Genomic DNA, 23,204 nt, shown 5'->3' with positions numbered 1-23,204 from the left:
GGTCGGCCTTTTGAGTTATGGTGACTTTAATGGAACACTATGAAGCATTTATTAACTGTTTATACATGTCAGAGAGAATACCGATTAGTGTGTGTCCCAGATGCTCTTAGTCTGCCGCAGCATTCAATAAAGCAATCCATTCAGTCCACACACAGCTGATCTCCTTCATCTGTCATAATCCTCCAGGACACCTTTTGGGGATTGGACTGCAGGTCAGACAAAACAAGCAATTTCAACACACCAGTTTACAGGAATATAAGTCATTTTCTAAAGGTTTTAATGGAGGAAATAATCAGCGCACAATGAAACAAACAGGACACGTCAGTTTGATTTATATTCTCTTTAATATATCTTAAAAAATGGATATACAATCTGAGAAAGAAAAGGTTGAGGATTTGAAGAAGAACGGGCTGTTGATCTTCTCCCCTCTGGCCCAAAGATGGAGTTAAACCCAAGCAGAGACATTTCCAAAAAAACATCCCGGGAATAAAACACTGCTGCCTGCCAAACTAAAGGCTGTGACAACAAGGTCTGTGACAGGAAGCTAAAGTCTGAGTATTAGTAAGGCTAAGATTAAGTATCATATCTTGGAGGCAAACACTACCGTGACAATCATCTGTCACAGCAATTACACAGGGTGGCTTCACATCATGGGCTGACAGACGCAGAGGAACACCCCTTCACTTTCAATAAACCTGTGTTTTTTTTTCTCTCTTCTCCATTCTCTCGAGTTCTTTATTTTGGCAGAGACCAGCGTCATCTGTTTGCCCACGTACAGAAAATAAAATGAATTGGAGCCGTTGACCCCGGGACCAGAGTAAGAAAATGAAAGAGGGGAAACCAGAGCATGCTAACAAGTCACATCGTCTCCACGTGTCATAACTGCTCACACACACACACACACGCGCGCGCACGCTCCACAAGCACAAAATGTCAATTTTTTACACACACACTTACGCACACTTCAAACAACATGTCAGTCTTCATCGAATACATTTCTACACCCTTAGTAAAACGCACCACCGGCAGATCACGTAGACTTTTCGCCTCATGCAGACGCGCGAACACAAAGCTGAATGGAGACGGGAGCTGGAACCTTTCACACACATGAGTCACACTGGAGGCTCAGCGCCAGCCAGGCAGCTATCCAGGCCGGGGCCGAACCCATTCAGAAACATACCAACTCTGCACAGTCACTGGCTAACTGAGTGACACAGTCTATCGAGACTTTAATCTCTCTCTCTGACACAAACACACAAACGAAGAACAATCAGCGGCCCGAGTCGTGCGGACATTTCCGCATGTGATTAGCTCAGAGTTGCACAGCGCGTCGCTTCACCTGATCTCGGCTGAGTGCCGCTGTGTTCACACTGGTGCTGTTAAAGCGGAGCGTTAAACTGACGCGTGACTCTTGTCGTCAAAGGTGAGGTCAACTTTTTTTTCAGTGCTTCAGTGCCGTGTCAACCAACCCATCAACCACGCGTTTGTTTCGACTGTTAAGTTTTATACATTTGATGGCGCGACACATCGTCAATAAGCGCATGGGCAACACCTCAACAGCCACTCGACAATATCGCTGGTCACGCGGTCCTCGTTATGGCTTTTGTCGCTAACAAGCACTTTAGCTATTAGCTAACCGTGCTAACTCCTCACTGAGTGAGCAATATCGCCTTATTTTCAACCAAACCTGTCTAGCGCTCAACAAGGGCAGCATCTCCAGTGTTATGAAAAGTTTTTTGAACTGTGGCTTAGCTTAAATGGTGTCTTCCGCTCAATGAGAACCACACTTCCAGCGTTTTCCCTCACTAGCCCGCTGGTGACTACAACAGTGCAGTTAGCGTGACGTCTGTATTTATGAACCTCTGCTATCGTCTTTCCCACACACATTTGGACGGCGGAATCATACAGTCCGCGCGCAAAGAAAGAGAAACTAGAGTAGCGTCTCTCCTGATCTCGGCAGAACGAGACGCTTTGTATAATCTAGCGGTAAAATCTGGGTGCTGTGATATGTCGGTCGGCTCTGCACATTGCACATGACAATAAAATAAAACAAAGGCAGGAGGTTCACCTCTATTATCCAATACAGACACTGTCATCTGAGCCGTCACCCTCAAAGACCAGGGACAAAGCCAATAGTCCACTGTCTGGGAGCCACACACTTGTTTTTAATTTAATTCTATCTCACACTAGACTGGGCTCACCAGCTAGTTTTGTAAAGAAAATATTAATTATCACATGTTTTACGCGCCTTTTATTTGTTGTGGGCTTCAAATCAAATTTAGTCCATGTTGTTGTTTTATTTTAAACCAGTGCGCCTAAATGCAGAACCAACATATCAAGAACGTGTCTGATTTCTTATTAACTGCGCTGTACTTGTGAATGTACCTCACCATCTTGGACACAAAAAACTACACGTGACTAAAAAGAGAAGAATGGGAGCGCAGAGAGATTTGGCTGTGGTTTTAGTGGCAGTACTTTTCCCTGGAGTGTTTGTGTGTGCGCACATGCAGAGACAAACAGAAAAGGGGCCGTGTGCTCATTCACATGCCGTCTAATGGGGCCGCAGTCTTCCCGACTCAAGTATGTACGGGCGCCGCGCGTGTGCGCGTGCATACGTGTTTTCGCTTTTTTTTTTTTACGACAGGATGTGACACAGTGTTTGCGTGTACGAACTCACATGCATTTTCTCGTTAGCGACACAAACATGGCAGGCACTGGAACAGAGGACTGAAAGTAACAGATATCCTGTCTCTCGATTCTTCGAATTTGAAAACAGCTAAGTGCGATTCCATGTCTTCTTCGGCGAAAATCGTGACGTCGAGTCCTCGCCGCCCTTCGCCGCGGCTCGCTCCCGACAGGCGAGGTGGAGTCATTCATAGAACTCAGTCACAGTTGACTGACGCTGTGGTTACTGTAACACTCAACCGTTTAGGATACTTAAAGCATATTTTCCTTTGAATGCAAGTCTTTCCTTTAACTTGTTATTTTTTCTTTTCTTTTTTCTTTTTCTCATTCCTGCAATGTGAGGTTTATTGCAACTGGGTGAATGGACAGGGGAGGCATAGGCAGGGCCGTGGTCGTCAAGGGAGGTGGGAGGGGAGGGGGGGGGCACTGGGAAGAGCCAAAGAGTCAGCTGCTGATTCACACGTGTGGGGAAGCTGGCCAAGGTAAGCGGAGGCAAGGTAGAGCAGTTTGGTTGGTTGGTGCAGGCTGCTGGAGGGAGCCGGTGCTTCTATCATCTGGCGTAGTGCTTGATGTAATCTTGAACCTTATTCCGAAAATCCTCCTGAGTGGAAAAGAGGGGACGGGGGAGAGAGAGAGAGAGTTATTAATTAGCGTTGTTGATTCAGGAGCGCTGCTGACCTGATGGATCAGAACATTACAGTAGTAGTACGGTAGTAGATTTTGGATGTATGTATGGTAGCTCTGAGTGGCCAAAAAGGCTCGAAACAGATAATAATAAATAAAAATAAAACGCCTTTTGGATGACGACGTTTGCCTATCTGTGCTGCCGCCCTAACAGCTGCACTTCACGTCTGGATTATGATGTTTGTTTGAGCTGACTCTTCTGAGCCATAGCCCTTGTGGTTATATGTGCCCCCTCCCCTCCCCCTTTCCCTGTTTCGCCTTCTTCTCGATCACCCTCCTTCCAGCCACGCTCGGCTTCCTTTTATCCCCGTCATCCGTCCCCTCCATCCCATAAACTCCTCCCTGCCGCTCCCTTGACCCACACCTCCTAGCTACATCTGACCGGAGCGCGCTCCGACTGTGACCTCTAAACCGTTTCCTCCGTTAAAGCTAAAATAACGTTTCCATCATTTCAACTTCCTTTTTTTTTCTACACCACCTTAGGGCTCTATTGATTTGACACGGTTTACTTGCGTCTTCATCCTCTTTATGTTTCACTCAAACTATTCTTTGAAACATCAGACAGAATACCTACGGCGCACATACACACACACTATCATGGATTTTGATCAAAGGCTGCAGGCTGTTAATATAAGCCGCAGCAGCTTTCCTCTCTCGCCAACATGTTTCCTTGATTCAGTCTATTCAAGAAAAGTGCAAGGCCTGGTAATACGGCGTAGCCGCGCGCACTCTAAATCATAGAAACGGCTATAATTGGGGCCACTGGTCTCACGCACTTTCACAGTCCAGACTTTTTCTCCTTTAACTGAAATTAATGAAGACGTAGACAGCAAAGGCATTGGCAAATGGCTTCAGCTGCACCAAAGTACCTGCATTAATGTCAGAAATTGCCTTAGCTCTCGCTTCACATTTTCTCATTGTGTGGAAGACGTTTGGCTGCAAAAAGCAGTTTAAGCTGTCTTTGGTTATTTGGATTTCCACCGAGAAATTATTACTACTGGAGAGTTTCACATGGCCCTTACACAAATGTTATTTGAGTAAATAACGCCGCAGAGTCACTAAAGACAGATTCATTTACCCCATCCATGTGACATTTTTGTTTAATTTCCAAATCTCAACTGGTTTCCTTTAACTGTAGACATGCTACAAATGCTGCCTATACTCTAGAGAGATACCAATCTGTTTCTATCCTTTGCAAACTACCTCAGCACGCTACATTGTCCTGTTTTATCCTTGTTACACTAGAGGCACGCAAACCGAAATACTATCGGGAACTTTGGCCAACAGGTGCCACCTCACATATCCTGTGACTAGGCCAAAAAAAACATGGTAGTATATACAATCGATGGCTTGGAAGAGCTGCAAACCATCGAGGAGAACTGATCAATTGGTCTGCAGTTTATTCAGTCTAGATGATTATGTTGCTTGTGTGTCTTTCAATTTAGATGAATGTCTTAAACAAACTCCTGCTTCGATTCTCTAAGTTGACCAGTCAGTCAGAGAGGCGTCCACCATCGACTCATTCACACGCTGAGGAGACTGAAAGGCAGGAGGCAGTGATCCAACTAGTGTCAACGGTGCGGGACACATCCTGAAACGTTTGACTACGTATCCATCACCGTAGGGGTTTAGGCCATCACATGCCTCCGTGTCCCAGAGTTCTGCTGCAGACGTATGAAATTCCACATGCAGCTGCCCTGGGTGGATACCAGTGCGCTGATTTACAGCAGCAGTCGTCAGTCAGTCACGCAGGCGCTGCTGGGGTTTCTGAGTGGTCACCAGGGTGCGAGCGAGAAATGGAGAACGTGAGAAATAACACGAGGGAAAGGAGAAGAGAGACAGAGTGTGTAGAAAAAGAGGGACAGACGGACGCAAAGTTTCCGGCGGCAAAACTCCAGCAGCGATAACAGTAGTTTGAGTGTCTGTCCACAGAGGGATGATAGATCAGCCCCTCTTGCTGCTGAGGGATCGCTCCCTCTGGACCCTGTTTTAATGGTCCAACAGCACTAATGACTGCTGTGTGGATTGGGCGCACAGACTGAGCGCTTCCCTAAGCGAACCAGCTATTTGGGTTTATTACAGGGCAACGCAGCGTGCAACATGGGGAAGTGGGATGTAGTGGGAGGGGAGGCGTGGTGATAAATCATGATCCACTTAGCGAGTCCCTGAGTTAATCCTTAACAAACCGAGAGATTAATTAATCTAACAATCCACGAGTAGGAGCTCAGAGCTCCTGTTTATTACTCCCCTTCTAATAATCTAACTTCATGCATTTTGTAAGGTGACTAGTTCACTTTCTGGCTAAAGTATAAGTCATAAGCTCCACTCTTTCCATGTTACCGGTAAAAGTGATGCATGTTCAAGTGTCTTCAGTTAGTTAGTTGACGAAACAGGATGTGACATCATGATGCCTACAAGTTACCATGGCGACCGATCCACGCAGCGACCCTTTAAGACGGTGAGAGTCAGAAAAAAAGTGAATAAATGAACAGGTACAGTGTATCATCCAACATTATCCTTAGATCCGACTGGTGGAAGCAGAGCGGAGCGTAGAGCGTTCATAGTTAACAGTTTATGATGAGCCCCTACAAGAATTTGGGGACAAATAAAACACAATGAATAGAAACCAATACTCATAGTAGAACATTTGGTGACCTTCTTCTCCCCTTAAGAAAGAAATGTGAGACAGAACACCCAGAATTTCGATGGGAACTGTGTTGAGATGGCCAACTCAGATTATAGTCTCCTGTTAAACACATTTCTCAGTGGTTGAAATAAGAAAAGAAAGTATCTGCAACAGACTAATGAGTGTAACAACCGTACTGATGTCGTATCGCACTAACTTACATACTTTTTTTCTCCCCGCTTTCTTTCTTGTAGCAGAGAACCAGCTGAGACTGCTAATACACTTTGCCGTATATTAGATTGAATACTCCCAAGTAAATGTTTCAGTCGATTAAAAAACTTTGCTAGTCCTCAGCTTGCTTTTCTTGGCTCTGTTTCACCCACAGAAGTTAATTAAGTCTCCACTCCTCCAACGGTCTGTACAGGTACTCAAAATGTGTACCACCATCAGAGAGATGGCTATGCAAATTAAGCCCCGCGGGTACCGGCGGTTGCTTTAAAATCTGCTAAAAGTCGAAAACTAAGCAATGGAAAGCCTCGGGATGCATCCGGTAAACAGAGAGCGAGGGGAAGAACTGAGGCAAGAGCAGAGAAGTGAACAGGAAAGAAAGGGAAAGGGATGGCAAGAGAGATGACAAGGGATGTGGAGCTGTGTTCACCCCAGGTGCTTACACGCTTGGCTGGATTGGAGAGTTTTTTTTTTTATATAGTTGTGTAAGTTTAGTAAAACTGCCAAAGCCCTGTCACATCTGAGTAAGATCCACCAAAGCACATCTACCGCAAAATGGAATGAGCATCATCTAAGTCAACTCCAGTGTGATGCACTGGGTTTAGCACGACAAAGAAACTCAACAGTTTATTAGCAATAACTTTAAAGAGCTTGCAAACTTGTTTATTTCGCCACTTTAAATAGACTGGTTTTAATATAGCAGTCAAATTAAGAATCTCAACAGCCCGCTTCATGTCATCCGTCCACTCAGTCAGCAACTCTTCTCTGCAACTGTTAGTCTGGTGCTTTTACCTTCGCAAAACTGAGACAGGCAGCACGGAGGGCAGACCTGTCAGGCCGTCTACTGCACACTTTACCTGACGGGTGAACAGCAACTGTCTGTATTTGTTAAAATATAAAGAATATTGTTGGGTAAATAAAGGGAGACTGTGGTGGTGGAATTTTCACAATAAAAATGACAATGAACATATTTAATTTTTATGTTTTGTTCAACAAAATAGTCTCCAGTATGCTCTTTTTCTTTAAAATGTGTGATGTAGCAGAGCACCGCCTTAAATGAGTATTCCACTATTGGTATCCTTAGTGATTTCCAGATTCATTGAATCATTTAAAGATATTTCAGTTTTAATCCAATTTTAATTTTAACTAACATTTATATTATCGTGGTTGAAGCTTTTGCCATATTTCCTAATCTCATGCCGTGGTCTTGTGAGATTTGTTGTGTAAAAACCACTCTAGCGAGACCTCAGCTTTATTTCTAACGAGAGGATACAGGAAATTATGTGTATTTAAAAACTGATCTGTGGATTTTATGAATCGCAGTGGTGATCTTTCATATCAAGATTTATTCTACTTCATAATAAAGTGACACTCTTTGTAAAAGAACATCTGCCATTTCCAGAACAATCCTCCGTAAAAGAGGAAACTGAAGCAGGCTTCATTTCCCACCCGCATCCTTTCGACCTTCTACAGAGGGGTGGTGGAGACTGTGCTGACGTACTGTATGGCTTCTTGGTACTCCAGCTCTACAGTGGCTGACAAGAACGCCCTGCAGAGGGTAGTGAGGGGGGTGGAAAGAGTTATTGGAGTCTCGCTGCCTTCTGCTCAAGAATGTTTCCTTAGCCGGTGAAAGAACAGAGCAGAGCTGAGGATCATCAGAGACACCTCACACCCTCTCAATAGACTCTTTGAACTGCTACCACAAGGCAAACGGTACTGGAGCATAAAGAACAGGGCTAACAGACTGAGGAACAGTTTTCTACCACAAGCTGTTAATACTGTTGAACTGCTGGTTTGATGCGAGAGGTACACTCTGCACCAAGGAACTGTGGTTCTTACCTATTTTTGCCAAGTCTGCACAGATCTCTAAGAGAAACACAATTTCATTCTGTCTGCATTACAGTTGTATGTGTGTCAAAAATGCTTGATTTGATTTGAAATGCCAGCACCTCTAGTTCCCTGCCTTGTCAAACAATGTGACAACGGTATGACAGGTGGCTAAAATGTATTGCTTTTTAGTTGTGATTTTGGAGCTGGGTCACAGCTAGCTTTAGAATTTGATAAAGACACAGACTCACCCATTTGTGAGAAATAATCTGGATTTAGGCAACTATTATGTTGCTCAACAGTAAACATGAATTAAGTGAATTAATTTGATACATGGCCCAGCCCTACCTGATGTCCACACCTACAGTTAAGTTTGATAAATCCAAGTCTTTTCTTCATCTCCTGACACCGAGCAGTGGTTAAACCTTTAGCTAGCTAAATCCTTAAGCACAATACTGGTGCCATTATACACCAACACACAGTATATACCACTGAAGGATTCAAATATCCATGCAGTAGAATGCTGATTTATACTGCATCACTGTGAACACATGTAGCATTATAATGAACTATGTCGTATGGTAAGACATGCTATTCCTTATTAGTCTTACAAAAACATCTGTTTAAGACCTAAGTATATGACAAAACTGAAGGCTACAACGTGGTGTAGTGTTAAACATTAAAAATTTGAATATAAAGTAAGTCATTATCAGTAAACATTGTTATTTCTGTTTAGACATTCAGCCCCAGGACCAAGATCCTTGATACCTCAACCTTCTTGATGTCTCTAATGAGACCCTGCAGGGTCACAGAGATCACTGTCCATGGGCAGAAAGCTGATAAGGGGAATTGAAGCCCAAACAGAATGCAGGAAACGATGGGTACGAGCGCTGTTGTGTCTTCATGCTTGACATGACTGGCTATTGACTGAGAAGGCTAAGCCACTAGAGATACCTCAGAAATCAGCAGAGGGAGCAGGGGCTGCTTTTCTTCCACCGATCAATCCAATCAGTGGAAATGTGGAGAATCTAGTATGCAAAAGGTGACTATGGTATGCATGAACTCTGGGGCTTAACTCATCCCAAAGCCTCCAAGGTGTCACTCTGTCACTCTTTGTGCTTTGGAGTAGGCCAGACGGTCAATATCACATTACAGTAAGTTGCAGAAATTGTGTCTGTACCACACACACTGTAACTTGTTGGAGGAAACCGGAGTAACCGGAGAAAACCCACACAGACTAAGAGAGGACATACAAACTCCACCCAGAAGGGCCAGAGTTGGACTTGAACCCGGACTCTCTCCCTAGGAGCCATCAGTATTAAATATCTCCTGGAATAAAATACAATTTAGTTAAGGCCACAAATATTTGGACAGTGACACAAACTTCATGATTTGGGCTCTGTGTGCCACCACATACCACAGAACTCCTGGGTTGCCTCTGCAGTATATTTCGAGTCGTTGTCCATCTCTACTGTGAAGCACTGTCCAACATATTTTGCTACATTTGGCTGAATTTGAGCAGAATATATATTCCTATACACTTCAGAATTCATCCGCTTGCTTCTGTCTTCTGTCACATCATCGATAAACACTAGTGATCCAGTGCCGTTGGAAGCCCGGCATGTCCCTGCATCACACTGCCTCCACCGTGTTTTACAGAAGACGTGGTGTTTGGATCATCATCTGTTCCAAGCCCTTTGCATTCTTTCTTCTTACCATCATCTTGGGAAGAATCATTGATTTGGTCTGACAAAGTCTCCTGTATGTTTTAGACTTGTAGATACACCTACTTCCTGAAGAGTGTTTTTCACTTGGTTGCCTGTTGTGAAGGGGTTTTTCTTCATCATGGGATCATCCACCACTGTTGCCTTCTGTGGACGTGATTTTGAGTTCCCAAGCCCAACAATATGCTCCACTTTTCTTAGAATGTAGCAAATTGGTGTTTTGACCACTCTTAACATTTCAGCTACCTCTCTGAAGGATTTCATCTTTTTTTTTTTTCAACCTAAGAATGGTCTGTTTCACTTTCATTGAGATCTCCTTTGACCACGTTATGTATTTAAAGCAACGGCTTCTCAACACAGACGCCAGACCTGGAATCAACTCCAGACCTTTTACCTGCTTAAATGACAAAGGACTAACGAGGGAATAGCCCATGCAGCCCATGTAAAAGCTTTTGGGTGTGCAGTCCAGTTACTTTTGGTCCCTTGAAAAAGAGGCAGTTACAAATACATGTGGACCTAACTGTTTATATCTATGCTACTGTAATTATTTGATCAATTTTCAGATAGGAGTGAAGTTCCATCCAGTTCCTACTCGCTGGAGTTTCTATTCTTCTACTTACTTATGAAACATTTTGGTGCACAACACCCAAGCCACAAATACCATTGAACTTGGCTCACACTCTTAACAGTGGCTTGGAAAAAGGAAAGTTGTGGCCTCATAAAACATTTTGGCCTCATGCTTGATAGTTAAAGTAAAACTGTGCAGGAACAAAGACTACAGATTCAACCATGGCACCAAGCTGGCCTCCCTAGTGACTATAACCATGTCCAAGTTGTGTTGTCCAAACTGTGACTGGTGAATGTCAAATTGTGGACAAGCAAACAAACAAAAAAACAAGCTTTTCCACCAATCACTATGAAATATTTTTAAGGGAAGACACAATGTACAGATGAAAGGGAACAAAAATGGTAAGCCGAAAATTAAATGAATGCTAAAATTAAATCCCTCCCGGTGCTCAAACCCAGTCCCAGGAAAGGACAGCATTCAGTCAATCTCAGCGCCATTCAAGCATTTTAATTATAAAAAGTCTCTGCTGAGGACATAAAATGTCAGAGGGCGTACACATTCCACAGCTCGTTATTAATCAGTTTTCTTCATAAGGCGTCAAACTAAAATCTACCGTGGAAATTAGCGCAGAGATAGAACGTGTTCTGCACCAGTCCCTGGACGGACTCCAGAACACCTGGACTTCTATACTTCCTTGATTCATAGTAAGGAGCATATGAGATTTCAGGGTTATTAGAAAATGAACATGTTAGTTAAAGTTTAAAAATGGAATTAAAATGATTGACATAAACACTCATTATCTCATTTAATGTAATTCCTAAATAGATTATTAGTGCCCAAGAAAAAATGTGCTATTGAAGCTTTCTTGAGAAGTGCTCATCAAAACAACTCAATATTGCACACCCTTGGGTTCTGACCAATATACTGTACCTGGCATTGCTGCGTCAGCTACAGAGAGAGCAGAGCTTAAAGGTCATCCTTGCTGTCAGTACTTTAGGAGTAACAAAATTTAAATGCTGGGTAGCAGAGCTAACGCAAACCAAGCCAGCCACTGTTAAATAATAAGCTCTAAACAATGACTTATTTTTATTGTATTTATTTGTATTGGGGATAGTAACCACAGTGATGAAATAAATAAAGGGATAGCTAATGGTTACACAGCAGTTTACCACAGCAGATAGTTTGAGATTAGATTGTATGACAGCATTTATGCAGCAAGGTAGCTAGAAAGGACTTGGATAACAGAAAACATTTAGTCTAAATATGTCGACCATATGTCAACGCTGCGCTTCCTTGTGTCACCAACAACGCAACCACCAAGGGTGAAGTAGTTTTGGTGATCAGCTGTTGAGAAAAGCCCAGACAGATACAGGAATCCTTCCTTTAAAGGTAGATAAAAGCCAGTGAACACATTCAAAAAATGAGTCACAACTAACAATAGAATACCACAATCACCAACTAACTACACAAATGTACTGCCCATACTCGTTCACACTACACACTGGCCATGAGGATGCATACTTTTAGCCACTTTAAGCAGCTAATGTATTCAGAGAGCAGCCACGGGAGAAGCTCCACATCAAAAGCCTCAACACACACACACTTGTCCATGCACATAACCACACTACCGCGCTCACACATGCTCTCACACCTCGATGGGCTCGCTGTTGAAGTTGATTACAGCAGGCTGTAACTCGGTGGGAGTGGGTCACGGTTGGATGACTTTGTGTTTTGAGTTGTTTTGTTCTAGAGAACCTCAACCGAATGGTAAAATAGCACTAAAACATACAGGAACTATATCTATATATAGGATCTACATCTATAGAACACCCAGTGATGTTTGTCTTTAATTATCAAATGATCAGCTTTATAAACTCTCTCATGTAAAGTTTTACAACTTTACATGAGAGAGTTCACCTAAGTTTCATTCAGTCAGATCACGGCACCTTTGTTTTAGCTGCATCTTTTAATCCACTAAAGTTTAAACTGTCTCGGTCGTCTCTAAATTTACCAAACCGCAAAACTATGTGATGGATGCAGAGAACACTAATGGAATAGAATCAAAGGCTCTGATGTTCAGTGAAGTTGTCACCAAACTACATTTAAACCTAAATCTCGCACTACCTCCTCTCTACTGTCCTGAGTGACTAATTTATTTGACAGGACCATCAGCAACAAGTGCTTCGCTGGGATACTAGACCTGAACTGAGAGCAGGACGCACATTTCCTCTTTGGGAGGATTCCATCTTGTGTTTTTCGCGCCACAGACAACGATCAAGGGTATTGGAATGCAGGTCTTACAGATACACAATCATATGAGAACAATGGAAGACGAGACAGGAGACGGGTCTCTGTGCTGACAGTAACTGTTTCTCTCATGTGTGCAGGCCAGATGTATCAAAGGAAAGACATGGGTAATAATGCTTGGCCACGTTTGGATTAGAAAAGCACAAAGCAATGAGCCGCAGCTAGATGACACGTCAATACATTAACAACGTTCCCTCAGCTACCGGTAGTCCTGGCAACAAAACGCACTCCCTGGAGTATTTCCACCTATTTAGTGGATTCATGACAACTATGAGAAGTTAATGATTGAGTGCATGCAGGAGCAAAGGCAACAAATGCACTTAATAATGACATGTGACCCCCCACAAGACCCCTCAAATGCATGTTTGTCTATATGAAGTATGTGACATATTCCAGCGGCGTAATGCAGAGAATTAATTCAATTCTAGCATTATAATAATAATAATAGCCTTAGCATTACTGCGGAAAAAAAGAGGACTTCTTTGGCTACTTTATAAAAGGCACTCATCATTTCTTACACACACAAACAAACACTTGCATATCTAATGGGGCCATGAGGCAACTATTATCACGCGCCGCTGGGATCACTCCAGTGCAACATCTGAAAGGGTACACGCAAAGTGCAAAAGGTCAGTAATGTACTTTAAAATGCTTTCAGCTTGCCTCAACTAAGGCTCAGAATGATTTCCACAGCGAGCAGCTCCCTGCAGAGTTGCATGCCTACCCAGGGACGGAATTAATAAACTCAAAACTCTCCAACATCCATTAACATTTCTGACATTGCCTGATGTACCGATGGATAACTGTTCGGATGAGAGAAGGGACTTTTTAGTACATCCTAGATAAATGCAATTCAAGATATGGTTCCAATAGTTCCGCACACAAGAAAAGTGTAGGAATGCGGATCTATAAGAGGAGGCTGATTTGAAATGAGTTTCATAACATCCATACAGCTCTGGAGTAGAGCCTCACAGCTTTAGTCTGCACAGAGAGGCTGTTGTTTGCTCTTTGTCGTCAGCACTATACCAGATTAAAGCACTATCAATGCGTAAAGAAAGACGCAGCAGAAAACTGTAATAAAATTGTAGAGGCTGTATTTCTGGCCGAAATCCAAATTTCTTCCAGGATACCAACAAAAGCAAAGGTGTGAATATAACGCTGCGGACTATAAGCTCGTCTGAGACAAGCAAATCTTAAACGACTGGAGCTCCGAATCTACATTTAATGCTAAAACACAATTAAATATCTCAGGTTAGAATCCGCCTGAATGTGCCTCACCTTGTCTCGCAGATGATGTTCTGCTGCGTCGATGTTCAGCGGGTCATCAAAGTTCAGCAGGTCCTGCAGAAGAGACAGAGAGGGGACGCATGACAAAAACAGCAGCACACAGAGAGTAAAGCCTGACACACAATGTCAAAAAAAATCAAGAGCTGGCTGTTTGTCGCTCGATGTTTTCAAGGGCTTTTTTTTTTTTTATATTTATTTTACTTTCAGGGTTTCATAACTATCTACTGATCAAATATTAATTAAAACTAAAAGCTGCTTTGGGAGATCCACTTCAACCCTGTCCCGTGTCTACAATGTCATCCCGGCCTCTGCAATCTCAACAAACAAAACGGCTTAATTACACTCTTGCCTTAGAGATGCTAAGCACAACAAGTGAGGCAAGAAAGATGAAAAGGAGGATGACCTAGGAGGCTGTTTCCTGATTTAGTGGCAAGACTGAGAACATGACTTGTGTAGATTACCAACGCCACTATCATCATATACTATGCTGACCTCTAAATAATCCGATTACTGTAAGCTGCTTAGTGGCTGTTTGAAAGTCACAACGATTAAATAACGTTTTGTGTATATTTTGTCTCTCTGTATTTCTGTGTAGTTTTACATTTCATTTTAGTATAGACCAATCAGGCATAAGATTGGGGTCTTCTGAGGGTATCCTGTGTTGCCTGGCAACAGAATGTTGTTGGTGGGGGTCTTTGGGTCCTATGGGTAGAGAGGAGGGGCCTCTCTGTATTATCCCACAGATACTTGATCAGTTTGTTCTCAAAGTGTGATTGCTATGGGGTGGGGGCGCCTGGTCTGGTCTTGGTGGCTGGTACATGTCTAAGTATCATCAACACAACTGCCAGGCCCAAACGTTTCTAAGAAGACCATTGTATCGTTACAAGCTGATGTTATTTACTTGCTGTCAGTGGTTAATAATGTTATGCGTAATCAGTGTAGCTCTCCATGGTTAACTATGTCAATAATTTTCCTCAATCAAAACCCTGAAAATCTGATTAGTTTTTCTTCATTTCCTGTAGAATTTGTAATAAATTACTGCCAATCTGTCCTTAAAAGACCAGGCTCTGGGAGTCACCCAGAGCCAGCTGGCGTTGCATTGCAAGGGTGTAATCTAATATTTGTGTCTTTATGTCCCTATTACCTCAAAGTGTTCCTCATGATAGGCATGCTAATTTCTCTAAATCAGGAATTATGGCCTTATTACACTTGTAAAAAGGGATTGACAATGACGTTGTTTGATTCGATCAGAGTATCATTGGCGTAACCAACATGCCGTAAGCAGCCTGGGTCGAGTAAATTTATTTGCCCACACTGTGAACCTCTCTTTGCATGAGGAGGGAGCTCTTTGGGCGGACTTCTCTTACTTAAATGACAGACTATTGGAAAAAACAGTGTGTGTGAGTGTTAATTGAGCTAACACAAGTGAAACTTACAGTAAACAAGGAGTTCAATCCCCAGACCACGTCCTAGAAGAAACCAGATGAATAAATATTAATGATCAAATATTCACTGTAAAACAACCTGCTAGACTGTGAAAAAGTCTAACTGCCGTAATCAGAAATAAACAAATCAGTCAAAAATAAAGAAAAAAACAAAAAACTAATTCAATACTTAATTTACTGTCATTGGTGGCATGTGAACTATATTCAGGGCTGATTGTCTAAGGCCACATCCACAAAAATTAGTTTACAATGAAAATGTAAGACCACATGCCAACATATGCAGCGTATTATGCATCTGTTACTGAAAGTAATACATGCAAAGGTGGCCATGGCAACAGAAGACATAGATTAAGTTTGTAAAAAAAAAAAAATATCAAAACATATAAACAATAGCTTTACTGGGAACATTATTTGTGATGACAATGCGTAAGGAGTAAGCAAACCATTGTCATTTTCTTCTCTTGTCAGTGGCTCTTGTATGTATGTGTTTTTCCCTTGACACTGAGCATTAGCAAAGCGATACAATAAATGGACGCTGAAATCCTTGTTCGCACTGAAATTTATGAATCTCCTGTCACCATGAGCCCTTTAATGAACACGGGAACATTCGGACCGTGGCTTTACAGGAAGTCTGGCTACAGAAGATATAGGCAGTAGGATTCTGTGCATGGAACAACGATAAAGACTCCATCGTGATTGCCTTTTATCAGTGAGACTTAGGACTTTCATTATCCCCCCCCACTCACAAGCAGTCCAGCGAGATCCAATTAAGAACAGCAGTGACATGGTGGCAAAATATAACGAGTGCTGGAATACATCATGAAAGACCGAACAGATCAAAAAACGCAAGCTTTCTTTCACAGGGAGCTACAGCAAAACAACTGTCAGCTGGTTCACTGATTGACAAACTCAAATGAATGCTTTCCGGGCTTCCATTCGATTATCTTTCATTCCACGTGCATATATTTATTTAATTTACATAATTAGATGAAGCTTTGAACCGTGAACATTTTGAAACAAAAACCAAGTATGGCGTTTCTGAAGGTCCATTTTTCATAGTATGTGATAAAAGCCAAAATAATCGTGCTGAAAATTCCAGTCTGACTTTAAGGAAGCTTTTTTTGCTTTTCGTCTGTCATCAAACACTGGCAAATGGAGTACACAATAATCACATGGCACATGCAAATATGTACCATTAAAAAAAGCCAAAAGTTATTTCATTGTTAGTGAGATCAAATCAAACTGCAGGAAGCCATAGTTATATTTTTAGACGTTACAGATTTCTGATCAGCTACGGTATTGTTCTTTCAAAACTAAATTTGCTGTATTTTATACCGCCAACAAAAGCTGTAGCCAGACTTTTGTCCTTCCACACAGAAAGCTTCTGATATGAAGTAAAAAACAATAATAATAAAAAAAGTCGTAGATGGATCATTATGTTGACAAAGCACAGACAGCACAAACACAGAATGCAATAAAAATTATAGGTAATGCCAAAGGCCTGGCTGTGGCCTATTTTTATAGAAAATAACTGCAAAACAAGAAGGAGAACAGGGAGTGCCATGTTTACTCCCTTGAACAAACTAAAGAGAGACTTCTATTACACACCACATGCATCAGCAGTGCACAAAGGCAATCCACGACGCTGAGAAGCTGAACACACAGCGTTTCATTTAAAAGCCAATCCATGATTTCCTCGATCACTGTGCTGACTTTGAACGTGGATAGAAGACGCACACTCTGTTCCATATATACAAGGGTAAATAGTGATCTGTTACATATGTACTGCACTCCACATTTATGACAGAGAAGAACGCGGATGTTTCCAAAAGGCTCGCTTTGACTTTTTGGCTACTGGATCTTTTGCAGTGCAGCAGCTAGCTACATATCAGGCTGTAGCAAAGCGTCATTGATGAGGTGAGACCAGCACTATGGAATATGCTGCAGCTTGACTTTTTTACCTCCTGGTCATGTCCATGGGCGGACATAGACCATGGTTTAGAACAATGTTTAACAGCATCTGCGTGCACCAACCTGTTTAACAGTGTTTATTTTAATTGCAGATTCTTGAATATGCTAAAGAAATAAAACAGACTACCAACTAAACGTGAGGGCGTTCCTAGATACTGCCATGAAAGATTAGCTCGACAACACATGGCAGTCCTCTTTACCACGAAAGCCGACCATACAAGGCAACTGGATCTGTTCAGTTCAGTAATGCGAAACATAAGACACACCAGAACCAACACAAAATGCACGACTGCATTCGTGAAAGCACACATCCTCCAACTTTGTACAGCACGTCCAATTCAGTGGGCTGTTTGATGACCGTAGAAGGGCCTCTAATAACGATACATAACAAAAAAAAGAATGAGTATTTTTGTACTATACGCACACGCCATTACAGTGAAAGTATTTCACGCAGCAATGTGTGGGTTCAAGTAGAGAAGTGGTGACCAGTGAACAGGGACAGCATCACCCACTCAACACGACCCTCTCTGATTTGCAGCTTTTGCACTTTCTTTTTCCTCGCATATTTTTTGAACACAGTGACACTTGCTGACGCACATGAACCTGAGTTCAACCAGTCTCACGCACACAGCACGACCACCTCCACACCCACCTTCAAGTAAACAAACACGGGCTGAATTTGAACTTGAACCGGGGGGCATTAACTGGCGTCAAACGGCCATGAGCACCTAAACTCTTCCTGTAGAGCTGAACTCCACACAGCTACGCTAAACCTAACTTTGTATGTGAGCCACATCTAGATGGCTTCATCTCACTGCAGGCAAGGTTACAATGTTCCCCAACATGATTTGTTTCTGTTCGCTGCTCAGGCAGACCAGAACTTTGGATATATTTGCAAGTGACACAGAGAACGATTTCAAGTCTGAACTGGAGTTAACATAATTTGAATGGATTTCAGATTTAATGCAATGTAAGTCCAAAGAGGGGAATACTTTTCATGGGCACTGCAGCCAGACAGACTCGTCTTTTGTGAGCCTCACCCCACTGGCTGTGCACTGTTCACACATATCTCATCTTTCATGCCGATCAGTTAAAGTGTCTTTAATTAATTTATGTGTACAGTGAAACGTTGCACGAAGGCATTTCTGCCAGTGAGCGGGAAAGAGGTGATACCAGAAGATGTACTTTGGTGCTTGTTACTGCTATAATAAAAGAAATGTAAATATATGCAGTCATACTGTATGCAGAGCCTCTTTCCACTTGACTGATTGAAGGTGAAACAGAAAAAGAAGCATTCAAAACTAAAAGAATACAAAACCAAGAGTATATTAGGAAAGATGTGGGGGCTTTCAGAGCAAGGTAGAGGTTGAAAGTAATATCTCCTCATGAGTCACACGTGTTCGTTTCATGGAACAAAGGAAGAAAGAGGCTGTTAAGGGTTTAGATCAGATGACAAAATTATATATTAGTTTTTTTAGTATTTTTTTAGACTGTATTCTGGTGAACATTCTACTGAAGAGGTTGTGTTCAGGGATCGGCGCGAGAGAGATAAACATGCAGCGAAAAGACAGACGCGTGAAATGAAAGTAAAATGTTGATTATCCTGAGATCTGATCTGGCTTTAGCAGCGGAACATGCGGGGTTTAATTTCACGCAGAGACACAGTCAGCCATGGAATTAATCAGGAGAAGGTAGAACTAGTACATAGCTGTGTGTACATGTCGGCTGATGTACACTGCCTCTGATCCCACTCCAAATCACACGACAAAAACTGATTGTATGGGTTATGTTATGGGTTTGTGGCAGCTCAGGACACAGGATCATCACGCACCAACAAGTCTACTAAAAGTTTGTGTTAACATTACATGCATTTTTTATTTTATCCAAGTTATAACAACTGAGAAGAGCTGAGCATTGAGGGATTCTCACCATCATCCTCTATGGCGTCTCTTTTCCATCGGTCTAACATGGACATGTTGGGGTCTTGATAAAGTGCTTTCAGAGATGGCTTGAGCTTGGTCTAGTGGACAGATATTTGTCATGTGGATCCAAAACAGCCCAGACCCTAATGCTTAAGCCTGACATGCGCCTCCCCAGAAATCTAACTGTGTTGCAGCAACACAAACTGCAAGAGCTGTGAATGGTCCGTTTGGTTGTGTGCTTGGTGCTTAGTGTGTGCTTAGTGTCAAAGTGATTGGTTTGGATCAATAAAGACACACTGAGGAAAGGTTAACTGGGGTGATTTGGGATACAAACGTTTGTATGACTCATTTTTGGCGAAATTTTGACGAAAGGAAAATACAAACAAAAATGAACCTGACACAGTGCTGACTGGTGTTTAGGTGGCGTTTTTACAGAGTGAGCCAGACTGATGAGCGCACAAGCATAAATGGCCCCGCTAGTGGAACTCCACTCTAACATTTGTGTGAAATGTTGTGTCTTCAAAACTATCTACTATACGACTGTGGCAATCACATTGGATTCCATTATTTTTCTGGACTATTCAGTTACTTTAAAGCAGATGTGAGCGAGCCATGATCCAGTAACTCATTGTGGGAGGAACCGCGGTGTTGTGGAACAACAGAGACTTTCTTTGTGCAAGATTATGTGTGGACAAATCAAGACAATCTGTTGCCAACTATTTTGGTAACATTTATTAAATAATTAATGTTAAATAATGAATAATAAATAAAGCTTTCTGCTTTTACCTGATGCACACAAGCTAAATAGATTCTCATGTACTGTATGCATCTATTGCTGTATTCTTTTATACATATTGCTATAAAGGGTGGAATAAATATATTTTTTCTTGTGATTGAGTGAAAATTGGAAATAGAATTTCGGTTGCATCAATCCAGTATCCGATTGGAAGCAGACTGGATCTGACCAAAGGTACAGTGCAATCAGAGATAAATCTCAGGTTATGAAATTAAAGTGATAAGGCAAAACTATTTATTTTGGAACATTTTCCCTGAAGAAACTTCGATTTCTTCTTGGTGTACGACGGCATAGATCGCACAACACGATGTGCCCGACAATATGGAGGAGCTAAACTTGACGACAGTGCAATAAAACAAAATCCTGTGGCACATTTGTTTATTCTATGCATGAAAGAAACTCTTCCTCTCTTCCTCAGGGGACAGGTATACTAGTATAAGGCAAAGACAGAAAGCTAGCTTGGATTGACACATATGCACAAAACATCAACAAAAAAATAAGAAAGGAAAGGAACTTTCAAGGATAAGACAAATCCTGACAATAACTTCAAGAGCTGTCTTTGCAGGAAACAGAGAAGTTTTCTAAGAGGATTTCCTGGATGGGCCTCTAAACCTCTGGCAGAAACGGAAGGAAAATGGACCCAGTGTTTCAAACGCACATATTTGCACATTTTCATAATTAACATTCAATAACATTAAGAGGGATGTTGATCCAAGCAGAAAAGCACACCCTGACCTAACATGGAAAGCAGAGCCTCTCTCAACAACCACATCAGGTTTCACACCGCAGTCTCTATCAAACATAATTTTAGTCACATCTTGAATGGAAGTAACAGAGGGCGTCCTTGCTTTAAAATTCACTAACTGATTCTAAACAGCTTGCAAGAAGTGCTCCGTTGTGTGAAGGGTAAAATGTGAAAAAAAAAACTCTTTTATATGCAGCTCAAAAGCTTTTGATTGCGAAGTTTACCTTAGACGTTTCTGTGTCCTGAGAGAATGCAACAGCCTTAATCTGTAGTTCCTGCATGTCCAGGAACTACAGATTAAGTAGTGAGAATGTGTGGGAATAGAAAAGGCCTCCTAACAAACAGTCATTAGAAATGAATACAAGCACTGTTGTGATAAATGACTGGAATGGATAGGACTGGAGCCTGTCAGCTTGCAGTTTATTCAATATTTGTCCAAATGATTCAATGATATAAACTGACATTTTTGGTCACACTGCACTGCCAAAAACTGCACTACCTCAAATGGCCACTTGAGGCAGCCTCCAAAAGCGAACCAATCTTAACAGTCTTCCATGTTAAAATGCTGAGCTGACACAGTTTTCCTCTCCAAAATTACCCCATTCATGACAACACTAGAAGGGTGGAATTTTATCTACATGGCACATGTAAATTACATCTAGGTTTAAAGATATGCGAAATGGTCACAGGTCAGGAACTGTTGTTGCAGGAGCATTAAAAGCACTCTTCAGACATCCTACCAAAGGTATCATGAAAAGTTTGCCACAGTACATGGTCAATATCTCCTGCACTGTCAGGCAACCCCAAACAAACCGGACTGGTTTGCAAAGTAGGGGAAAAGATGATCCCACGCTTCAGTATCTGGACAGATGTTAAAAACTTGTAGTCTGTCTTTATTTCGGACTTTAAGTCTTAAAGGGTGTAACCTTAATAAAAACACATTGTAGTGAACAGATGCAATTCATTTACCTTTAATGTTCTGGTGGGGGCCCAGCCTGTGCCATCAATAGAGTGCTCACGCAATAAGCTGCAGATGAACAAAATACACAATTAAAGTCATTCACAATACGTTTCTGCAGCAGTTTATTGCGATAAGTTTCTTATTGTGTGCTGTACACTTCTTGACTACTATGCATTTCCATAAGTGTTGGAAAGATTATAAAATCCAAAACTTAAACAAAGCTTTTTGGATAGTGGGGGTTTTCTAACAGTTTTTAGCAAAAGGAAGAAGAATGTAAATGGGCAACAATGATAAATAATTAAAGAAAAAAGTGTAGACAGCATCACCTCAAACAGATCTCTCCATTCTCTGTGATATTGGGATGCCATATTCTGGTCAGACATCGTACTTTAGGAGGCTGTAGAAAAAAAGAGGAGAATTTTAGTTCCAACAAGTCATGAAGCGTTTTCCATATATTCAAAGTAATCGCCCAGGGTGCAAATTGATTTTTCATTTTTCTCTGAAACTTGTTTCTATATCGTGTTAAAATAACAAAGTCCTACTTTCTAATGCCTGTGGCTCTCAAAATGCCGCATGTTGATCATTTGTAAAACGCTGTCCAACAAATTCCTGAATATGCATTTCATTCATCGCATTCACTGACGCACACAAATAGAAGCGTAAAGGGCAAAATGGCAAAAGCATAACTGGACCCACAGCACTTGCTTTTGTGTTAATAATGTTAAAATGTAAAGTGTACAATTATGTCTCTTTTTCTTCGGCCAAGAGCAGACAAATGGATGAACCCTCACCGCTAACGCCAGTGTCCACAGATGGTCTATTCACTGCAGTTAGTCAACACGGATGCATCAGTGCCTTCTTTGTTTGCATATGCTTCATGTCCCACTGTGTCTGGGGCTTTTAACTTGACCAGCAGAGCAATGCTAACAGTAACCGAGCACACCGCGCACTACTACACGAATCATTACAATTTATTATTTAGAATTTTGTTCATCTGAGCGGGTTTTTGGAAATCGGTGATAGTTCCAACGACGAGTGTGAAAGAGAGAAGTGGCTACAATTTGTCTCAGTTAGAAACATCCAAATAGTTATTGTGATTTAAGTGCAGCCTAACTGTTAAATTACACAACTGTGCGATTTGTTTGCTTCAGTTCAGTTCGGAGCTGTGAAGATCGGAGCACGTTAGTAACAAAGAGAGACCTCTGGCATATCAAGGCAGAAAGGTTTCTATTGATTGCCACACAGCAATACCTCTTCACTGCAATTTATTATTCGCCTATTGTTCATACTCCACATCGAGACTTTCACTTCAAGACCGACTCAGAGACCCAGAGAATTTAATTACACCTTCATCTGAGGCAGAGACGTTTTGTCTGTCTTGTTTCTTAAAATCCAAAGAGTCCACTGACTCAGGCCTACAAGCCTGAC

The 23,204-nt window shown here is 41.9% G+C and overlaps 1 protein-coding gene across 1 annotated transcript in view; it reads right to left on the bottom strand.

The window, feature by feature from the left end:
* Positions 1–325: 325 nt before the first annotated feature.
* The window catches only part of ube2f (ubiquitin-conjugating enzyme E2F (putative)), a 48,303-nt gene continuing 25,424 nt past the window's right edge, over positions 326–23,204 (bottom strand). Inside the window, exons 6-10 of the mRNA XM_047600926.1 lie at positions 22,103–22,173; positions 21,785–21,842; positions 15,373–15,405; positions 13,928–13,990; positions 326–3,286 (exon numbers count right to left, since the gene is read on the bottom strand). Of these exons, the coding sequence (XP_047456882.1) occupies positions 3,236–3,286; positions 13,928–13,990; positions 15,373–15,405; positions 21,785–21,842; positions 22,103–22,173 (276 nt within the window). The 3' untranslated portion in view covers positions 326–3,235. The remainder of the gene's footprint in view (positions 3,287–13,927; positions 13,991–15,372; positions 15,406–21,784; positions 21,843–22,102; positions 22,174–23,204) is intronic.

The sequence above is a fragment of the Mugil cephalus genome, chromosome 12, assembly GCF_022458985.1.
Source record: "Mugil cephalus isolate CIBA_MC_2020 chromosome 12, CIBA_Mcephalus_1.1, whole genome shotgun sequence".
Lineage (NCBI taxonomy): Eukaryota > Metazoa > Chordata > Actinopteri > Mugiliformes > Mugilidae > Mugil > Mugil cephalus.
Note: the sequence above shows the minus strand (reverse complement) of the source record. Positions and strands in the feature narration are given on the sequence as shown.